The 19,234-nt window shown below is 36.0% G+C and overlaps 1 protein-coding gene across 4 annotated transcripts in view; it reads right to left on the bottom strand.

Moving 5' to 3' along the window:
- Nucleotides 1–19,234, bottom strand: part of Invs (inversin) — a 104,140-nt gene that overhangs the window by 79,002 nt on the left and 5,904 nt on the right. For 3 of the 4 annotated variants that reach the window (XM_042695286.1, XM_042695289.1, XM_042695287.1), the window contains one exon: nt 5,889–6,055. In XM_042695286.1, the coding sequence (XP_042551220.1) occupies nt 5,889–6,055 (167 nt within the window). Of the gene's footprint in view, nt 1–5,888; nt 6,056–19,234 lie in introns of those variants that run through there. The other variant, XM_042695288.1, reaches the window with a different exon arrangement.

Below are 19,234 nucleotides of genomic sequence, written 5' to 3'. Positions count from 1 at the left end.
ACTGGGTTAGGCATTGATGTCAGAGCCTCTAATACTAGTTATTTGGGAGGTAGAGATTGAGGGACTTCCATTTGAGGCCAGCCTTGCATAAAAGTCTGTGAGAGGGCATATTACTTAATAGCAAGATGGAACATAGATTCAAGACTTCTATATAGGTCCTCAGACTTAGGTTGGGGAAACGTGAGCTTGCTCAGGGATTTCTAGCAAGAAATCATCCTTGGAGCTGGAAAGGTGGCTCAGTGGTAGAGCATTTGCCTTGCATGCATGAGGCCCTGAGTTCGATTCCCCAGCACCACATAAGCAAAAAGAAAAAAAGCTGGAAGTGGTGCTGTGGCTCAAGTGGTACAGCGCTAGCCTTGAGCTGAAGAGCTGAGGGACAGGGCCCAGGCCCGGAGTTCAGGCCTCACGACCAGACCATCCCCCCCCCCCCCCCCAAAAAAAAAAAAGAAATCATCCTTGATTCCATCCTCCCTTATCTATAAATACTTTTTTTTTTAACCACAGTCTGGACATGTATCATTTTACAAGAATTTATATGATAGAATATGTAAATGACAAACTACATACAGCTTTAGAAGATGTATTGGTAAACATTCACTTTATGGTTACCACATAAGTCAAGATGTAAAATCTTCCCAACATCCCTGAAAGCTTCTCCAGGTCTCTTCTTAGTCATTACCCATCTCTAAGGTAACCATGAATCTGATTTGAATGATTACATATTAGTGTTGACTATTCTTGAAATGCATAAAAACATACAAACAAAAAAAGCGTCTGATTTTTTCAGTCAAAATGATATCTATGAAATTCACTCAAGGGGTTGAATATATCAGTATTTCATCATTTTCTCACGTGTAGTCTCAATATACTACAATTCATTTACTCATTTGTTTGCTGAAAAGGTGTTGGGATTGTTTGAGTTATTATTAAAGCTTTGGGGCTAAGGATGTACTTCAATAATAAACACTTAGCTAGCATGTTGAATTGCCATCAACAAACAAAACAAAACAAAAACTCAAAAAGAAGGACTGAATGTTTGCTTTTATAAATAAAACTTTGATCACTCTCCCACATCTTTTGGCAGAAAGAGGCACTTATTTTTCTTAGGTACTTATCTAGATAAAATCTCTGAGGAACTGTGGTAAGGAGTATGGTTGATGCTATAGATACAGGATCACTGAACTGAAGGGGCCTTGGGAGTGGATTTTTAGTGTGCGTGTGTGTGTGTATGTGTGTGTGTGTGTATGCACAAAACAAGGAAACCTAATAGTGTTATTTGGTGTTAGTTTTCCTAAAATATTGTGGAAATATTACAATCTTCTATTTTATATTCATAAACCATTAGTATGAAAATAGCATATCTTGAAAAGTGAAAGTTAGCGTTTAAGATTCAGTTTTCATAAGTGAATTGAAAATTATTCCTGAATTTTAAAAAGCACAGAATAGTCACAATGTGCTTTCTTTAATTTTCTTGTTTACTATGATGATTTTTCAAAGTGAGTCGTCTCTGAAAGGCAAACTAGTAAGCTCCTAGAAGAGTAACAATGTGTAGGTAATAACATTTGGTAAAATTTCTAAACCTTTTTTAGATAAATCTGATTAATAAATAACCATATGTGTAGAAGTCAGAAATAGTAGGTTCCCTGGAGCAAAACACTGCTAACAATCAGATATATATTTTTATGTGTGAGAAGCTCAGAAAAGGTATGACCAATTTCTTTCTTGGATTACACTGAAGGTACCAAAAGAAAAACAAATTAGGCACAGATGTTCAGGATATTGAGATTAATTTTATTCCCATGGGTACCATTTCTCTAGCTTCTTGGACTAACAGCAATTTGTTTCCAGAGAAGTGAATATGTGTCAGAGCCAAGCAGCGAAGTTCAATAAGTTTTCCACACAGATATATTTTGAAGCTGGATAAATGTTTCTAATAAACAAAATGTGTAGCATTTGTATTAATAATGACCTTCTGTGTAACTAGCATAAAATTCATTCAAACACATATGTCAGACACTGCTGATTTAGGAGGATTAAAAAATAAATGAAACAAGGTTTTTGCCCGAAGGTGCCATCAAGAAGAAAAGAGATAAGTAAACAATAATTACAGTGCAAGGTAATGGGACTCAAATAGATACGCACAAAATGCTACTGGGAACATGAGTTTTCCCCACTAACAGCCCTATGAATGAATAACAATACAGTTTGGACCCCCCTCTTTCTCTCTCTCTCTCTCTCTTACTCTCTCTCTCTCTCTCACATGCACGTGTGTGCACATACACACACATACAAAACATAAGTAACAAGAATAGTTAATCTTTATAAGTCCATAATAACAAACACTACTTACATATTTTGCCTGTTGCTAATTTATAAAACTGACCATGGGATAGCTTTCATTTTTATAATCTAATTGAATACAGATCATAGATAGTTTTAACTTACGTTAAACAAATGAGTCCATGTGTACATACATGAATGGTTACAATTAAACAAATAGCACACTTCAGAGTTCACAGATTCTGGTATCACAGATACCAGAATTAAATGAGGTAGATCATACTCAAAAAGGACATCTGACATCCAATTTGTCAGAAAAGTTCACTACACAGAGGGAAATTAATTTAATAGGGATTGGTATGACGAGCCCCTACCTACAACAGACACATGTGATTCTTTTTCTCCTATTCTCTCTAGGTATATAATCATGACTACACAAAGTATTTGGGAAATACTTATTAAATCAATATTTATATCTCTGTAATATATATTTATTTGATCCAACTTCTCTATATTGAGCTGAACTATAATAGCTTTTTATATACCTCCATTTTCTTCCACTTTCAAGGTAGTTTAGGTTGCCATGATGGATATTTAATTATGTAACTTTAACTTTCCAATTTCAAAATGCCCCCTTAATACTCTAGATCTTTTATTAAATAAAAGGCATAGATAGTGTACAGTAAAAAACCTAGATCACGACACTACAAACACTGTATGGATGAAAATGAAATTGTGCTGGCAAAATTTGTTACCCACATGTTTTAAATGAGAATGGATCTCTACACAAAAATCAATTTGTTAGATATTAAAGACTTAGAAGTGAAACAAAAGGCAGGATAATTAAAAATAGTCACTGTTCAGCTTTTAACTCCCAGCTGTTATTTACTGCTAGGTTTTTGGGGTTCCTTCTCCATAGTTCTCTTTATTACAACATTTTGCCCTTCAAATTTCAGCCACTTAGCACCTCTACGCTTTCCCTACCTTGATTTTTTTAACCTAATAGGACTAATAGGGTTATATTCTTTTGCACTGAAGTTTAGAAATGCTTAAAGGTAAAAGGTTAATGTGGTGCTTACTTTACAAACTTTCCTTCTCTGAATGCTTAGATTCTCTTAGATCCTGCCTATGCTGATTATTCTTATTACCCTCCACTGTTATTACGTATTTTACAAAGTTGTTATAGATGCTTCTGGTAGGCAGGCAGGTAAATAATCAGCAATCATGGTCATAACCGACGCATAGTCAAGAAAGTCTCTTGTTCATTTCTCATTGTTGTTCTTTTTACCTATAAATATTCCCTCAAGGGTTATTTTATATTGCATCTCTAATGATGCCAATACCTACTGTTTTTCATAAGTGAAATATATTGTTTCTATTCCTCTCATTTATGGTAGATTGTTTCCTTATGTGTTTGGTAACCTGACATTGTGAGTGCATATTTGTTTTTTATTAATATGGGGGAATCCTAGAAGTTTTAGGTGAAGATGTTTTCTCAAAAGAGCTGTGTGGGTCTGTCTTTGACAGGTTAGGACAGATTTGGACATGGTATCTCCAAATATTCTTTGAAAATTATTTCTAGATCATTTACCATCTAAATCCTACTTAATCTGTAATTTTCCCAATTTCTTAAGTATAAAACCAAACATAAAACCCAGGATTCTTTGGTTAGAGTACTAAAGAATTATTACCACTCTTTTTCTGGATATTATGTTAGTGCTAGTAAAAGTTATAGATACATTACTGCTCCTAACAAGCATGTAAGAACAAACAGCAACAGAAAAGAAGGGAAAAAGTATAATTATCCAGTCTTTGAAAGAACCTGAAACTTGTTATTCATGAAACCAACTATGTAAGTTCCACTATAATTCTACTTGTTATTTGATATTACTAAGATCATAATTAAAAATCAAAATGAGAACAAAAAGCAAAAGAAAACAATGTATTGCATCTGTATGTCTGATTGTGCATGTCCCTTCTGTCAAATCCTTGGGTCATATTATTTCTCTAAAGATGTACCAATGTCAGATCACCAATTTATACCCTCTCCCATATAATTTACTTGATCTTAGACTCTTCTAATCTACATTTTAAAAACTGAGTTTAACATCTACATGAACCAAAATGAAAAATTTTAAAGGTATCATATTCTTAATATTGGGGTCATTCTCAATGTTTTTTTATTTCTATTTCGGTTTTTTATGATAACAAGCTAAAGGGATTTACCCTTCCTGAGTGAATAATGTTACCATATGACAAGCCTAGATGAAAGGTTATAAATACTTGAACAGCAGTTAAACTCAGATTGAAAATGAAAGAGACTTTTTTTAGAAATTACTATAATGAAAAGCAAATTCAGGAGAAGCAACTTTGCAAATGAGACCTGACAGACCTAACTGATAGCATATAACTAGCATATTCAATAGTACATCTTAGTGTCAGCCTCCTTTTTATATGTTCAACTAATGAAAAGTTATTTTTCTAGCCTTCAATCAATCAGCTCTAACTGGCTACTTTTTAAAATGGGAAATAACTCTAATAGTTTCTGCTGGATCTCATTCATTTTCACTGCAGTTTATCCCCAAAACACGGAAGTCTAAAATAACAAAAAGAAAAATACCATGTACTAGAACAAAATTTTATAGCAGGAAAATAGCTTTCAGAAAAGTTTTTAATTTAGAACCTTTTCATTTTATCTTTGGGAAATATAATTGTGAAAATCTGAGATCTTTAAAAACTTACTATTATTATATCAACAACATAATTTTAGATTTTTAAAAGACTGAAAGTATTCAGAAATTTTTCTTTCTATTCTTAATGTTACATATTTCAAGAGATTGCAATTTTTTTTTTTAATTTTTTTTTTGGGTCCGGTCGTGGGGCCTGAACTGTGGGCCTAGGTGCTGTCCCTCAGCTCTTTAGCTCAAGGCTAGCACTCTACTGCTTGAGCCACAGCACCACTTCCGGCTTTTCTTTTTCTTTTTGCTTATGTGGTGCCTCATGCATGTAAGGCAAGCGCTCTACCACTAAGCCACCTTCCCAGCCCGAGATTGCAATTTTTTATTGTAAAATGTAATATTTATGCCAGGCAGTGGTGGCCTACACCTATATAGATCCTAGATATTCAGGAGGCTGAAATCTGAAGATCACAAATTGAAGCTAGCTCATGCACAAAAAATCCATGAGACTCTTGTCTACAACTGACCACCAAAAAGCTGGAAGTGAAGTGAGTGGTTGTTCAAGTGGTAGAGTACTAGCCTTGGGAGAAAACACACACACACACACAACTCAGAGACAGTGCCTGGGCACTGACTGCAAGCTCCAGGATTGGGGGGAAAAAAAGAGTGAAAGTATAAAAATTTACACACACACTTCTGAAATTTAAACACAAGGACTACTAAAATTTTATATATTTCCTTTCCCTCACTAAACCTGCTCTTAAAGGAACCTTGATAAATTATATGTATTATCCTTTATGCTGCAGTTTAAAGACTGCTTTTAGGGGAAATATGAAACCTAACTTTATGATCTGCTTATTTTATAGTTCTATTAATCAACTAATAGATGCTATATAAGATGTTACTCTTCAAGGTAATTTTACTTCTTACCTTTTGAGCTGCAAGATGGAGGGCTGTTCTCTGGCTGTGATCAGTCTTATTGACATCTGCTCCTGCCTTTAACAGAGCATCTGCACAGTCTAATCTGTCTGCCAACACACAATACATAAGTGGTGTTCTCCCAAATTGGTCTTCTTTGTCTTTAAAAGAAGCATTTCCTGTAAGTATAAGAAACAATGATACTTGATTATTCTTGTCATGGCTAATATAAGTAAAAACTAAATTTATTAAACAACGTGCCAAATGCGTTAAATGAGTTATTTTATTTTTACTTTTCCTGTGAGGTAGACATTATCATTCCTGGATTATAGAGAAGTATCTTTGTTCACAATGAAGGTAGGAGGTAGAACTAGATTTCAAACATATTGATGACTCCTTTTTTTTTTTTTTCTGGTCATGGGGCTTGAACTCGGCTTGGGTGCTGTCCCTCAGCTCTTCAGCTCAAGGTGAGTGCTCTACTAACAGAGCCACTTCCAGTTTTCTGGTAGTTAACTGAAGAGTCTCACAGACTTTCCTTCTTCTGCTGGCTTTGAATTGTGCCCCTCAGATCCCAGCCTCCTGTGTAGCTAGGATTAGAAGCATGAGCCACTGGTGCCCGGATGACTCTCCTATTTTTATGTTGAATAAACTTTTTTTTTTTTTGTCAGTTGTGGGTCTTAAATTCTGGGCCTGGGCGCTGTACCTGAGCTCTTTAGCTCAAGGCTAGTGCTTTACTACTTGAGCCACAGTGCCACTTCCAGTTTTCTGGTGGTTTATTGGAGATGAGTCTCACAGACTTTTCTGTCCAGTGTGGCTTTGATCCACAGATCCACATGATCTACAGATCTCAGCCTCCTGAGTAGCTAAGATTACAGGCGTGAGCCACTAGCCCTGGGCTTTGAACAAGCTTTTGAGATATAGAACTTAGTCTTGTTTTAACTCCATTCTTTTGTCATCAGATAGTGTCAATTGTAGAGTAAGCGTTTACATTCATATGCAGAAGCAAACAACAACCCAAAATGTTCTACCTATATTTTCAGCTAACCTACTCAGTCTGTGCTGCTATAACAAAGGAACAAAAGACAGGGTGGCTTAGAAATTACAGAAATTATGTTAAGTAGTTCTAGAATCTGGAAATATAAAATCAGGATGTTGGCATGGTCAAGTTCTGGTGAGGGCCCGCTTCTGGATTGCAGATTGCCAATTTCATTTTATTTTTCTACAGTGACAAAAGAGAGCTAGAGTGCTTTCTGGGGTCCCCACTTGATAAGGGCACTAATTTTATTCATGGGAGCTCCATCCTCATAACCTAATTATCTCCAAAAGACATCACCTCTTATTTTAACATGGAGGGGAGTTCAGATTTCAGCATATGAATATAGGAGTGGGGTATAGTAATTTAGTCCATAATAGCACAGTATATAAAAAGTACTTAAAATAAACCACAAATTTTAATGTAAAAATCTGTAATCATATAAAACTTCTACAAGCAAACAAGAGTGAAAAATCTTTGCAATCTTGGGAAAGATTTGAATATGATACAAAAGAAAAATTTCTGAACAAATTAATAAATAAATTGGATTTCATCCAAATTAAAAATCTTTTGTTTGAAAAATATCATTAGAAAATAAAATGACAAGCAGCAAACTGAGAGAAAATATTTGCCAAATACCAATCTGATAACACCTTCTTTCCAGAGTAAAGAACTCCTACGCTGATTAATAAAAAGACAGACAATGGAATTAAATATGGGCAAAAGTTTTGAATAGACATTTCACTAAATAAGCATATGAAAAGACATACACCATAACTAATATACAGAGAAATGTAATTTCAATTTAGAATGTGCTGCTATTACTCATTGACTTGAATAGCTGGGATGAAAATCAAACCCAAAGCAAACCTGAGAATGTCAAATACTGATGATGATGTACAACCACTAGAACTTGCAGGTATTACTGGTGAGACTGCTGAATGGTAAATAAGAAACTTTGTGACTTTTCATACTAACTCAAATATATACTTACCACATGCCTAATAAACTTTTGCCTAGTTCATATTTATTAAGGCAAAATAAAAGCATGAAAGCTTATATTCACACAACCTATTCTGTGGATATCTATGCTAGTTTGAGTCATAATTCCTAAAATCTGGAAACATTCCAATTGGATACTGCTCATTAATAAAAAGGAATTAATTCAATCGAATGCCTTATGCAAATTGTGAGAAATCAGTCCTATATACATACATAAAGGGGGTAAGGGGAGATAAAGAGTATTAGAAGGGTGAGTATGATCAAAGTACTTTATATGCATATTTAGAAATATAACAATGAAATCCCTTTGCTCAATTAATATACACTAATTAAAAAAAATAAAAGCTGAAAACAAAGGGTTCACAGTGCACGGCATTTCTATGGCATTCTGGAAAAGTGAAAACTCTTGGGGCAGAAATTTGACTAGTGCTTCCTAGAGGCTGGGTTCAGGGAAGAATCATAAGGTGGTTTTCTGGGTAGGCCAGACCTATTCTTTATCTTATATGATTGTATATTCTTCAAAAACAAGTAATTGTACATGAAAGAAGGAAAACCAAACAACAAAAGATGCCATAATATGTCATACACTTCAAGTGAAAAAAAATTTTGGCTAACAGGGGACCAATGGATTAACCCTTAGCAACTCAGGAGACTGAGATTTGAGGATCACTATTGAAAGCTAGCTTGGGCAGAAAAGTCTGTGAGACTCTTATCTCCAATTAACTACCAAAAAGCCAGAAGTGGAGTTGTGGCAAGTGGTAAAGCACTAGCCTTGAGCACAAAAACTCAGAGACAATGCAAATGTTCTGAGTCCAAGCCCCAGGATCAGCACACAAAATTTTTTTTTCCCCTGCTTTGTCAAAGATAATGATGAGATGCTAACAAATTAGTTTAACATATTACACATATATTGAGCATGAGGTAAGACAGTTATTTGCAAAGTGATTTGGCCTGAACTCTGCTAATGGGAGAAGAACATACAGATAAATGAAATGTTTTCTTAGAGTAAATACCAATGCTGGATTAAAAAACAAACAAACACAAAAACATGTTGCATGTGTGCCTGGGGTGTTTTGTGCATGAAACTAGTGATTAATTAGTTCTTAAAAGTACTGATCAGGGGCTGGGAAGGTGGCTCAGTGGTAGAGCGCTTGCCTTGCATGCATGAGGCCCTGGGTTCGATTCCCCAGCACCACATAAACAAAAAAAAAAGCCGGAAGTGGCGCTATGGCTCAAGTGGTAGAGCGCTAGCCTTGAGCTGAAGAGCTGAGGGACAGAGCCCAGGCCCAGAGTTCAGGCCCCATGACCGGACCCAAAAAAAAAAAAAAAGTACCGATCAACTGAGGATCAGAGTTCAAAGCCAGCCTGAGCAGATAAATCCTCGTGAGGCTCTTATCTCCAATAAAAACTACTCAAAAAAAAAAAAAAAAAAAAAGCTAGAAGTGGTGCTGTGGCTCAAAAGTACAAAGAAACAAAGAAGCTCAGGGACAGTACCCAAGCACTGAATTCAAGCCCCAGGACTGGCAAAAAAACAAAAACAAAAACAAAAAACCCTCATCAATATATATTTTAATCTTGGATAAATACTACACAGAGAGACTTAATACGTTCTTCAGACAACTTACTTTGCTAATATACAGTTCCTCAAGTAATAGTAATAAAAGAAGAACAGTCATTGCGCTTGAAACGGAAAGAGCCTTACTAACACAAGTTGTGTAAAACTCCTAGAGGAAGCAAGTATTCTTTTTCAGAATCTTGAAGTTAGAAGTAGATACTGCATTTGAATCAATGTATCTGGTAATAAAATTTTCAATGTACAAGGCTTCTGAGTGGCACAATTTTATTAGGTATTATTCTCTCTGATATCTAGTTTAGAAGATTCCAAAGGCCCTACCACTGCATTTATAGGTAAGGTCTTATTTAAAACTATTTAAACTTATTTAAAACACTGTGGAGCTGAAATGTGGTGAAGCACATTTCTTTTCTTGACTTGTATTAGAGAATACATTTTAGCAAGTTAAGTCTCTAGTTCTTCCTTATGAGTAAAGGGCACTCTCTACTAGTGTTTTATTTGTGTTATGTACAGAGTAGTAGCTGGCATTAGCAAGACAAGAATAATAGTATTATAATTTCCCCTTAAAACATGATGTTGACTTGGAAATAGTAGTAAGAGAGAAGATTTGGGAATTGTGTTTCTAATAAATGCAGAGAAATGGATGCAATCATCAAACCTAGAGATAATCCTAATCGATAAAGTTCAGGGTCAAGGCAAAATCAGTACTATGGGGCTAGGAGGTGACTCTACTTCCCAGGACAGAGAATTTTAGGCCAGTTGCTGCTTCTTTCCAAGTCTCCAGTGATATAGGAAAACTTCAAGCCTTCACTTCAATCCCTGACAGACTTTGCTTTTGAGTAACTAGTATTTGTATTTCCCAGAAGAGGAGATTTAATTGGGTTTTGTCACCAGCATTCAATATGTTGTGCCTATAAGGCAAAAGCTGTCTATTTGAGGAAAGTGGAAGTATATATCCCCTATGCATTGCTAGAAAAAGCAACATTTGGCCCCACTAAAGGACCTGGAATGGCAAAAGGGCAAAGGTAGGGTGTTTCTAGCTATTTTCTGCATAAAGAGAATATCATCAGTTTTGGGCTTCCTGGCCAAAAGAAAGTAAGTGAGAGAGGTCTATGCCTGTATCAGTCTATGTTAATCTCTTTTCTTATCATCTTCAATTATAACATTTGGCTAATACTTACCACGTCTATACGATAGCTTATTTTGAAGATCAAATACAGTAACTTACTACTAGCAAGCTTTTTATATCTGCAACATGTTGTACAAATATAAGGTTTATGACAGAGACCAATATCCACTGGAGGGCAGTGCATTTGAATTCACATTCTTGTCAGAGGCAGTTTATTAAAAAGCAGCTGGCTAGTGTGCTATGTTGTTTTAATTATTCTGGCAACTGTGGAGATGGCCCGTAATCCATGACCAATTGGTGCTTGTTTAACTATGTTTGTATTCTGTATGTGCTCTGTCTGAACACAAATCAGTACGCTGAACTGATGTAACCCTGATGGAAAGCTGCTGCTTGATTGCATTCAGTTATTTTAAGGCTAGTTGAAGCAGAAGAATCTGAATGGTTAATGGGTTAATGTGCAGAAGCCAGAGTTCTGGCTGTAGTTAAAGGAACCAAATGTCACTAGCAATGACAGTTGTGCTAATCAAGTAACTATACCACCACACTGTCCAACACAAATAGGATGTCTACTGCTGTTGCTTATTCTAAAATATACCTTTATGTGACATCAAGGTACATTTATTTCACCTGCTTCATCATACTGTGAACATTGTGGGAAGGCATTTGTTATCATTTTAAAAACATATTTGCTTCCTGTTAGAGAGACCACAGAGAAACAAAGGAAAGAACAATTTATCTCAAATAACCTGGTTTGAGTTTCAGCTCCACCAATTATTAGCTGTACAACTAAATTCCTTAACTTCTGAGTTTCGATGCCCCAACATAAAGTGAAAATAATGATAACAACAAGGGACATACTATAATTTGGACTTATGTGAGGTATTACTATATTTTACAAATATATTTTCCCATTCTAATTGCTATACTTTACTTACAATATAATATGCATTCATGATTATACCAAAATTATTATTGTTAGACTGTTATAAATCTTGTTATGTATTTTTCCTTCCTTCCTTCCTTCCTTCCTTCCTTCCTTCCTTCCTTCCTTCCTTCCTTCCTTCCTTCCTTCCTTCCTTCCTTCCTTCCTTCCTTCCCTCCTTTTCTCCCTCCCTCCCTCCCTTCCTTCCTCCCTTTCTTCTGTGCCAGTCCTGGGGCTTTAACTCAGGGCCTGAGCACTGTTTCCCTGAGCTTCTTTTGCTCAAGGCTAGCACTCTACCACCTGAGCCACAGAGCCATTTCTGGCATTTTCTGTTTATGTGGGGCTGAGGAATCAAAGTCAGGGCTTCGTGCATGCTAGGCAAGCACTCTACCACTAAGCCACATTTCCAGCCCTTAATGTATTTTTCTTAAAAATTATGGCATACAGACTGGGAATGTGGCTTAGTGGTAGAGTGCTTGCCTAGCATGCACGAAGCCCTGGGTTCAATTCTTCAGTACCACATAAACAGAAAATAACAGAAGTGGCACTGTGGCTCCAGTGGTAGAGCGCTAGCCTTGAGCATAGGGAACTTCAGGGACAGAGTCCAGGTCCTGAGTTCACGCCTCAGGACCAGCAAAAAAAAAAAAAAAAAAAAAAAAGGCCTATATGTTGTTATATATTGTTTTAATTTCATAGAAATTGGTATATATTAATTTCAAATTATTTGGTAAAGTTATTTCAACATAACTGACTTCCTTTATCATCTTATATATCGAATTTATAATCTTATATATCGATTTTTTTTCTGAGATCTACATGCGTTAGCACATTGACAAAATAGTCTATAACGCATGCATGTGTACATATGCACATCAGAACACATACATACTCTCAAATCTAATCTAGATAACTATTCAGTTTATCATTTAAGTTTCAAGCCTAATCAGTTCTTTCTTATTCTCTACTTATAAAGAGGAAAGTACACATGTGTACATAAATATTTACCAATATATTCCATAGATTCATTATTTATAGACCCTAGAGTCAGACCTCTTGGCTTCAGTCAGTACTGCAGTGCATTAGACAAATTATTTAATTTCTTTGTATCTGTTTTTTCACCTATAAAATGAAATTACTAAGAATACCTAAAACATTTTCATTATTAAATGGACTAGCGAATTTTGACATAATACAACAACTGGTACATAAAACCTTATTTTAGGAATGTAGGCTTATTGTATTAGTTACTTTTATGTATGCAAATACATGTTAATATAGTCACCTCTTGGTATTCATAGGGAATTGGTTCTAGACCATCCAGACTCCTAAAGCTAGAGATGCTCAGTCTTTGATATAATGGCAGAGTATTTGTGTGTTACATCTTCTTTCCCATATACCTGAAGTTCTCTTTAGATAACTTATAATATCTAGTAAGATACACAAATGAGGAGGGGGTTAACAATATTGGACAAGAAATGTACTAATTACCTTACTTATGCAAATGTAACCTCTCTGTACATCACCCTTACAATAAAATAAAATTTAAAAAAAGATATAAATACTATACAAATAGTTATACTATATTGCTCAGGAAACAATGGCAAGAAAAAGTCTGTACATGTCCAATATAAAAGTCATTCTGAATATTTTTAATCTGCAGTTGATTGAAACTGTGAATGTGTAAACTAGAGATTACACAGATACAGAGGTCTGAGTATCTACTTGTAAACATGTGTACATAAGAAAGCCATCTATAAAACATTTACTAGCCCTAAGATTTAAAGCTTAAGGGTTAAGGTAAAGGAAGAAGTACCTAAAATAGTGGCTTGAACTCTGTCATTTGTGGAGTTTACTGTCATGTCTATTGTTGGGGAAAATGTTATAAAAATAGGAAAGAAAAAAAATAAAAATAGGGAAGAAAATTAATCAAGACAGATTAAGCTTGCTCAGAACATGGACAATGTAATAGATGTTCTGGCAGCATTGGACTGGAGCTGCCTGGTCACTACATCAGTGGAAAGAAACTCAAATCTGTTAGCAGCAATGAATACATTGCACATATTTACAGATCATTTTATTTGGTTTTCACAAAGAAAACAGTATGCTACAACTAATTGTTGTAGCAGTTAGTGCTTTTTAATTCTGGGATAACTGCGAAATGATTGGAGACTTAATTCTTTTACTTTTACTCTGAGTCCAACCTGATGTAACAAGAGTAATAAGGTGCTACTTATTGTCTACTAAATGTCAGGTGCTATGGTAATATTTTGTATCAATTATGTTATTTAATTCTCACACAAATAAAATGCAACCTTTACTTTAGATAAGGAAATGGAAACTCAAAAAACATAAAGTGACTAGCCAGGAATACCCAATTTCCTTTATTAAGGAAAACTAGAATTGTATGTGTACATTTACCTGACTCTACAACCCATACCCTTTCTATTATACTACACGGCACAGTGCTATAAAGAAGCCACTTAGCCAGGTATGGATGAATCATGCCTTGTAATCCTAGCTACTCAGGAGGCTGAGCTCTGAGGATGGTGGTCCAAGCCAGCCCGGGCACAAAAATCTGTGAGACTCTTATTTCCAATTAACCATCAAAAGCTGGAAGTAGAGTTTTTTTTTTTGTTTTTTTTTTTTTGTCAGTCGTGGGGCTTGAACTCTGGGCCTGGGCACTATCCCTCAGCTCTTCAGCTCAAGGCTAGCACCCTATCACTTGAGCCACAGCACCACTTCTGGCTTTTTTCTGCTTATGTGGTGCTGAGGAATCGAACCCAGGGCCTCATGCATGCGAGGCAAGCACTCTACCACTGAGCCACCTTCCCAGCCCCCTGGAAGTAGAATTTTGACTCAAGTGGTAGAGTGCTAGCCTTGAGCACAAAATCTCATAGACAATACCCAGGCCCTGAGTTCCAGCCCCCAGATCAGCGCGCGTGAACACACACACACACACACACACACACACACACACACACACACACACACACACAAGTTCATTCAATTCTATCATCAATTACATCTCTGGTATTCAAAAACATCATTTGAATTTCATTTTAAGAGGAAAAGCTATAAATGGTAACTATGGCATATAAAGATTTTACTGTATGTTTATGTTTTTAGCATCCAGAACTAAACTCTAACCCATCTGAATCTAGGAAGCAGGGGATAATGTTAGAACTTTAGTCCACTGACTTAGGTTAACCACTATGAGCTGCTTCTGAAATGACGCTTCATTCAGAGAAAGCCTCTTCAGTTCTCCGCCAGGACAATGGGCAGCTCAGTAAGTGTTCGATTTAATTAGTTGTGTATGTAGAAAGAGACAGTCATCCGTTTCCATGGAATCCAACACATCACTGACATACTTCTCCATGGAAACAGAGAAAGGAAAACAGAAAATGCTAAAGTGAATGAATTCACTGAGCAGTTGGTGAACAAAGATTCAGGAAAAAAAATAATTCATCTGTAGTACTCTATTACTTGCTCAGAAAAGAGATATAGCACATATTTAAAAGCCATCAACACATGCTAAGTAAAATACATGGATGAATTTTTTTATTGTGTCAATATGAACAGCAAGTATTGGAAATGCCACCAAGCAAAGGTATCTGCACAGAAGACACAATAGCACAGTCCTAAGGATGAGATTGTTCCCTCAGTCAGTAATGAGCTAGGAGTTCCTTAGACCAGGTGATGGAAAACACAAGAAAATAGTCAATCATTTATTAGCTCTATACTGGCTCCATATCATGATTGCTTTTTGATTCTTAAGGATTTTCTCTTTGAGATTATAAAGTGATAGGAAAGCTTTCCCATTTTACAATGAAGCACATTAGTTAACTGATATGACTAAATGGGTGTGTTTATAATTTATAACATATTGCTTGGGCTGGGAAGGTGGCTCAGTGGTAGAGCACTTGCCTTGCATGCTTGAGGCCCTGGGTTTGATTCCTTAGCACCACATTAAGCCAAAAAAGCTGGAAGTGGCACTGTGGCTCAAGTGGTAGAGAACTTGCCGTGTGTGAGCTGAAGAGCTGAGGTACAGAGCCTAGGCCCAGAGTTCAAGCCCCACAATCGGCCAAAAAAAAAAAAAGAAAGAAAGAAAAAAGAACAGAAAGAAAGAAACATATTGCTTATTTTGCTTTGTTTAAAGGTTATATTTTTCAGAAATTAATTATATATGGGTTCTTTTCCTCAAGACTTTCTGATTTAAATTTTTGGTTCTAATGGAATTTAATCACAACTGTTCAATTCAGTTTAATTCAACTCAATTCACTTTTAGCTCTGGTCATCAAAATAATTATAGAATAGCAAGAGAGAAAGTACTTTATTTTTATTTATTTATTTTTGTTAGTCGTGGAGCTTGAACTCTGGGCCTGGGCGCTATCCCTCAGCTCTTTAGCTCAAAGACAGCACTCTACCACTTGAGCCACAGCACCCACTTCTGGCTTTTTCTGTTTATGTAGTGCTGAATCCAACCCAGGGCCTCATGCATGTGAGGCAAGCATTCTACCATTGAGCAACCTTCCCAACCCCAAGAGAAAAGTACTTTAAAAAGTGATTATGCTATTAATTAATTCCGTCGACAAATATTTCTCATGTGCCACTGTGTGCCAAGCATAACAACGCAGTGATGTAGAGCCAGCCTACTCCCATAGCATCCACCAGCTTATGTAAGAGACATTAAATATTATACAGCTGAATGCCAGTGGTTTATTCATGTAATCCTACTACTCAGGAGACTGAGATCTGAGGATCATGATTCAGAGCCAGTCCAGGAAAATCTGTGAGACTTTGATCTCCAATTAACTACTCAAAAAAAGCTGGAAGTGGAGTTGTGGTTCAAGTGGTAAAGCAGTAGCTTTGAGCAAATAAGCTCAGAAACAGGCCCTAGGTTCAAACCCCAGGACTGGTACCAACCCCCTCCCTCCAAAAAACAACAGGCATTCACATAATTATACAGTTATTTAATCTGAGACAAGTTCTACTGGTATCTTTCAAGAAGTAACCATAGAGTAGAGACTAGGTGACTAAGAGTTAGTAAGACAGAGAATGGGAGAACAGCATGTCAGGAAAAATCCTTGGGATGGCAAAAGGCCTCGCAGGTTTGAAAAACAAAAAGAAATCAAGTTTCCCTAGGAAAGGAGTAGTGAGAGGTAAGGATGACATTGGAGAAGGAGGCACACATAGTCTTTTAAATGATCACAAACAAGGACATACCAAAGCTACCAGCACAACCATGTTTATTGCAGCATTATTCACCATAGCTAAGATATGGAACCAACCCAAATGCCCCTCAGTAGATGAATGGATCAAGAAAATGTGGAATATATATATATATATATATATATATATGAATTCTATGCCTCCATCAGAAAGAATGACATTTCCCCATTCGGTTAGGAAATGGAAAGACTTGGAAAAAATTATATTAAGTGAAGTAAGCCAGGCCCAAAGAAACATAGGTCCCATGGTTTCCCTTGTTTGCAATGTCTAGTACATGTTTACAACAGAGTAGGGTCAAAAGCTATTTACATATAACCATATAAGATAATGTTAAGCAAAATGTACCCCAAGACAGAGACACAAGGGTTTTTTTTTCTTTCTTTCTATTTTTGTAATGTACTTACATTACACTATGTGATTCTTTTTTTATTTTTTTTTTTTTTTGGGTCCGGTCGTGAGGCCTGAACTCTGGGCCTGGGTGCTGTCCCTCAGCTCTTCAGCTCAAGGCTAGCGTTCTACCACTTGAGCCACAGCGCCACTTCCGGCTTTTTTCTTTTCTCTTATGTGGTGCTAAGGAATCGAACCCAGGGCCTCAGGCATGCAAGGCAAGTGCTCTACCACTTAGCCACCTTCCCAGCCCTCTTTTGTTTCTTTTGTATGTTCCTCCCTCACGGTACAACCCATGTTTTCACTGTATTTGATTATGGTGTTCTGCATCATGTATAAACATTTTTGCAATTTGGGGAGGGGAAAGGGTATAGCAAAATGCTTAAGTAGGGATGCAGGTTGACCCACTGTGACAATGAAATATACAGGACACTATGTTGAAAAGGAACTTTACAATGTCGGGGTGGGGGGGGAGGAAGGAGTTGGGGAAGTGGGGAGGGAAGTGATGGTGGGGGAAAATCAAAGGAGGGGTAACAATGCTTGATAGGAAATGTACTCAATACCCTACTCATGTAACTATAACCTCTCTGTACTGTATCTTTACAATAAAAAAAATTGCATAGAAAAAATCTTACAGAGATAAAGAAAATATCCTGAACAAATTTTATATGTGGTGGCGATTCTATTGGTGGATAGATTTATCCAAATTCATTCAGTTGTATTTAAGGAAGCTTATTGGCCAGATATTATACTCCTTAAATACTATATTTAAAAAGTAATGCCAGCAGCAGGAAAAAATGAATACGTTTACAAAGATGTAGAACTGTATCATGATTATCTGGCACATTTATTCACAGATTTATTTTGGTAATTTGTTGGATACATTACTTGCTCATACTGTCCTTGCTTTCTGCAAAATGGGAACAATAACATGTATGTACATCACAGATTTGTCCTGATTATTAAAGTTTTTATTGACATAAAAAAATTTTACTATTAGAACTGGAAGTAATGGAAGAGTTTTAAGCAAAGAAATGATATAAATTTTATTCTTAGCAATGGAAGCAATGAGTTTTAAGCAGAGAAATTATATAAATATATACACACATCCATATATACCCTCATATATGTGTATATATGTATATATGAGTATATATGGATGTGTGTATATATAATATATTTACATTATATCACATATATGTTTATATATCGTATGTAATTATATTATATAATATATATTACATTATATTATATCAATATAACATATATGATATATGTACACATACATATACATATATTTATATTTTCAGCCTAAGCAGAGATGGGATATTTAGTAAAGAGAAAAAACTAAAAGAAAGGCAAAACTAAGTTCTAGTGTTTAAGGATATATACTTAAGAGAGTAAAACAACAATGTAATGTCAACCATAAAAGCTAAGAAGAGGTTGGAGTGTTTATCAGTGGTATACTGCTTAACATGTGCAAAGCTGTAGGTCTGACACAGCACTCAAAAATAAAGCGGGGGGACAAACAAAGCAAAAGGGGAGAAAAGAGACTGCACGAGGGACTTCAGAGGATAATTTTCTGTGCTTTGACTTAGGTGTTGGTCAGATGGATGTTTGCTTTATATTTGCATATTAAGTTACATGTTTATGTTCAATGTCTATATGTATGCCTCAAAATAAGAAGTATATATACATCTATCTTGTTCCTTTTAATAAAGAGGTGGTTAAGGTGAAAAAATGGAGACAATGGGTGAAGATGGCTCATAAGGTTTGGTTTGGGTGGTAGGTTTTTGGTGACAATTATCATTCTATTCTATTAGTTTTCCTCTGGAGGTTTGCCTAGGTATGACACCACCTTCAGAAAGACGGGTGTTTAGCCTCTTTTATCCACGATGTGACCCTTTGCCTAAGTTAGGGCACTTGCACTTCCCTTAATAAGAAACGGCTTTCTCTGTACTCTGTTATTTGGGCTTTGACTACAAATATAGTATCTTACGCTGACCTAGAGATGAAAGCCATATTGATTTTGAGAATGGTAATCAAGTTCCACCAGCAACCTTGTCCAATTTTATGAAGTGTT

The sequence above is a fragment of the Dipodomys spectabilis genome, unplaced genomic scaffold (genome assembly GCF_019054845.1).
Source record: "Dipodomys spectabilis isolate Male_0828 unplaced genomic scaffold, ASM1905484v1 ptg000006l, whole genome shotgun sequence".
Taxonomy (NCBI): domain Eukaryota; kingdom Metazoa; phylum Chordata; class Mammalia; order Rodentia; family Heteromyidae; genus Dipodomys; species Dipodomys spectabilis.
Note: the sequence above shows the minus strand (reverse complement) of the source record. Positions and strands in the feature narration are given on the sequence as shown.